Source organism: Nicotiana tabacum, chromosome 19 (genome assembly GCF_000715075.1).
Source record: "Nicotiana tabacum cultivar K326 chromosome 19, ASM71507v2, whole genome shotgun sequence".
Lineage (NCBI taxonomy): Eukaryota > Viridiplantae > Streptophyta > Magnoliopsida > Solanales > Solanaceae > Nicotiana > Nicotiana tabacum.
The window spans coordinates 84,686,678-84,690,482 of NC_134098.1; the positions used below are offsets into that span (position 1 = coordinate 84,686,678).

Below are 3,805 nucleotides of genomic sequence, written 5' to 3' on the forward strand. Positions count from 1 at the left end.
TAAGAGAACCAACACAATAAAAGAGGAAAAAACTTTTGAAAAAATGGAGGACATAGAAAATTCATTCCCAAAAAAGTAAATTGTCACACCATGTAGCCCACCACTTTTCGCTTTCCAACCCATATTTCCACTTGATATGTACAAAGTGACCATTTCAAAGTTACTGCTACTTTACAAAAGCAACAATCTCAAAGCAAACAGTTACATGCAATTCAACTTTGGATACCTAAATGTCGACCACAACAGTGTCACCAATTACTTATATGTCAATGAAACCAACAATTGTTAAAGGAACAAATTAATGACACAAAAACCACAATTCAAACTATATCTCTACAAGTTTGAATCTATGGTAAACTAATAAAAATGAAAATTTGGAAACAGTAAATCCAGCATATTCAGATTCTCCATTCCTTCTTTCCAGTTTCCACAACAGGATATTAATTGATTTAACAACACAAACAACACAACACACTAACGGCAGAACTTCTGCTTCAACAAAGTTATCCATACCTGTCCACCTCCACCCCCCTAAAAAAAAGCACTATGATTTTCAAAACTTGAAAGTATGAACTTGACAAAAGCAATACAAATTTAACAATAACGAGTACTATGGTACAAGGTTCAGAATTTAGTAACATAATAGCATCAATATCAAGTTCACATGACCACACATGCTGCAGGATTTTCATCACTAAAGGCAGTGGTATAACGAACTTCAGTGGAACTGGCACGTTGGAGCTGGTTACTTTGATAATCATCAACTCTCCTCACGTACCCAGCTGGTGCCTTCTTATCGTAGACGCCCTGCGCGTAGGGATGAGCTACGACGTCGTATGGAACATAGGGCCAAATCTCTGCCTTCTTACCTGTGCGATGAGCCACACGGGCCACGACTTTCTCTGGATCCACATAGCCCACTACAGTTAGCTTGTGTTGTTTGGGCTCAACTGTGACTGATGAAACTCCTTTCATTCCCTCTACGGACCTTCTCACTTTCCTCTCGCAACCTTCGCAATCCATCTTCACTTTTACCTCCACTGTCTGAAAATCCACACGTTTCATATGTTAAAGTCTTGGACTCACTAAATAGCAACTTATACTCTACACTACTTAATTTGGCACATATCCTGAGCTTAACAGAAAGTATACAGATGTTTGCTTTAATTATGATTAATGGAAAGAGAGTTTAATCTCTCACACTATCAGGTCACCTAAAGATAATCAGAAATGCCTATTCATATCATAACAAGTAGAATTAATTACATGAAAAAATAAGGCAAATATCATGCTACTACATGTTAAATTATACTAATATTGTAAAGAATAATTACAATCTCAGGTATTGATCGAAAGATAATAAATAAAAGGCAAGGTGGTATTCAAGCAAACTATTATACATAGTCAATATAAAATGAAAAAACATACTAACATTTACCCCGTAAATGTGTATTGATCCTAGTTCAAGTAGGGATTATTTGCACCCTTATGGCCTTTTTTAGGCCCCACACGTGGGATTGAACTGGGTTGGTTTGTTGCTGGAGGCCTTTTTTAAGGCACCATTTACATTTTGTTTCCATAACCCCGATAGACTAAATTTTGCTTAATAAGTAGTTGGAATTTGTTTTTTGCAGACAAATTTAACCCCACTAAACTCTTTAGGACAAAATTTAAAAGTGGTCTAAAATAAAAGGGCATTTGTGCAAATGTCGCATTCAAAATTTGTAAGAACAGAATTAATAAGGTAGGTCCATATAGCAAGTAAGATATGGCCAAGCCAAGATTTAAACGTCCCCTCATCACAATTCAATTGATGGTCCAAAGGAGATACTGAACATGAACTACCCTTTCTGCAAAGCCTTGAAACACACCACCCTTAAAGGAAACATTCTACTTTTGCTTTTGAAAAGTTGAGAAATACTTTTGTTATCGAAAAAAGTTAAGAGATACTTTTAAAAAGAAAACAAAAGGACAATAATAAAGGCACTAGACGATCAGATATTTCGAAGAAAAATGGTAGCGTTAGTTAAAGGACAAATTACTAGAAACAAGACGAGAGCGTGCACATGGGAAAACCATTCGAGAATCTATTATTAGCAAATAGTAATAACCTTTTTTAATTTGTCGTTCTACTAGCTGTTGGACCTTTCGTAAATGAAAGCAGAGTAAAAGTTATATTGGGGACGGCATTATCTCAGGAATTAACTTATATAAAATATTTTACAAGGTTTTTGTAATTTTACACGGTACCTTATTACAACTTTGTACCAGAATATCCTATTAGACAACAAGAAATTACTAGACAAGGTGAAAATGTTTGCAAAGGGTTTAAAGAAGGCTGATATAGTCCCTCAGTATTTTGAGGGCATGCTATAAATTTACGTGTAAAAATATTTATTAAAATTACAACAAATTAATAAATATAAACTCATAAATTCAAAGCTAACAATCTTAATAATTGAACCATAAAACTAAAAATATGGATCCACCAGCTCACAAAACTGAGACAGCTAGATTGAGATGTCAGAAGGAAAAAAAAACTTTTGATTTATAATATTCCTTAACCTCCGTCATAAACCATATTATGAAAATATGACCTGGAACAGTGGAAAGTCATTTCTGTTTACATTATTTAGAAAATCTATTATGCAGTCTAATATTGGACTCTTTAATAGCTACAGCCTACAGCATTGTAGTGAACACAATTTTATACTAATGAATAAGTTAATTTGAAGAGTTAATCAAGCAAAATACATCCATTCAAAATTGGTAAGTTTTATTTGGATTCAGCACTTCAGATTTCACACAGATCTGATACAGATTTCAAGAACTAGAGGCAACAGGGATATATAGCAGCAAAGCCCCTCAAAACTCATACACGAAATAACAAAGAAGTGAAGAAAAGAGAGAAAAAGTAAGAATATTTGAATAGAAATAAATACCTGCAACTGTTTGCGTCTCTTGTGCTTGGAGTGAGAGCCAGTGGAACAATCAAACATATCAGAGATATGGTCAATAACACCCATTTTCCTCTTTCTGGCTTTTACTTCAACAAATTAGAGAAATATAGTACTACTGCTTATTGTGCGTGTGTATTGAGAGGAGTAGAGAAAAAAGATAGGAGTAGAAGAAGAGTAATAATTAATTGCAAGAAATATCCCACTTAACCTATCTTATACTCCTTTGACGTCTGGCAAATGACAACGACTGGTTACTGGCTTTGTTTGTCGCCTCGCGCTCTTTTATATACTGCTAATGCCAAGCAGCTGTACAAGTCATTTTCTTTTGGATTTGTGCTACTTCTCCTTTTCAATTTCAATTTAGTTGAACTTGTTTGGGTGAACGTGAAATTTAAAAAAAATTAAGACTTTTAAAATTTATGATCTTAAACAAGTAAAAAAGGATTAAGATTATTTCTGTGGTTATAACTAAAAATTTAAGATAAATTATTTTTAAATTTAGAAATTGATCATTTTTTTTATAATGGAACAAAAAGAAAATAGGTTCGAATAAACTGAAACATATTGAGTATATTGTTACTGATTACATTTTTCTTTGCATTTGCCAATAATTTTCCGTTGATCTTATAATTGGGGGAGTAAAATATTATCTTATTAGAGAAGTTTTAAATGTTATTATTATTATTATATTTATATATATGTAATTCATTTCATTTAACTTTGAAAATCCCGTGTGGGTTTCATTTATTGGAGTGGAGACATCCAAAATTTTAGATGGATAACGCTGCACCGACCTCGATGACTCTTCGTAACTTTGGGAGACCATAAATCAAAGCCACGGCTCA

The 3,805-nt window shown here is 33.5% G+C and overlaps 1 protein-coding gene across 1 annotated transcript; it reads right to left on the reverse strand.

Annotated features, from left to right (window-relative positions):
- Window positions 1–388: 388 nt before the first annotated feature.
- On the reverse strand, window positions 389–3,146 carry LOC107804356 (heavy metal-associated isoprenylated plant protein 26). Its single transcript, XM_016628246.2, has 2 exons — window positions 2,943–3,146; window positions 389–1,044 (listed from the first exon to the last, which is right to left on the reverse strand). The coding sequence occupies exons 1-2, from the start codon at window positions 3,024–3,026 to the stop codon at window positions 661–663; spliced, it is 468 nt and encodes a 155-aa protein (XP_016483732.1). The 5' UTR covers window positions 3,027–3,146; the 3' UTR covers window positions 389–660.
- Between the last annotated feature and the right edge of the window lie 659 nt (window positions 3,147–3,805).

Excerpts from the sequence above, each read along its gene's own strand:
- LOC107804356 (XM_016628246.2), bottom strand. The coding sequence starts at position 3,026 with ATGGGTGTTATTGACCATATCTCTGATATGTTTGATTGTTCCACTGGC. Across the intron at positions 1,045-2,942 it reads AGAGACGCAAACAGTTGCAG|ACAGTGGAGGTAAAAGTGAA; the intron begins GTATTTATTTCT and ends GTGGATTTTCAG.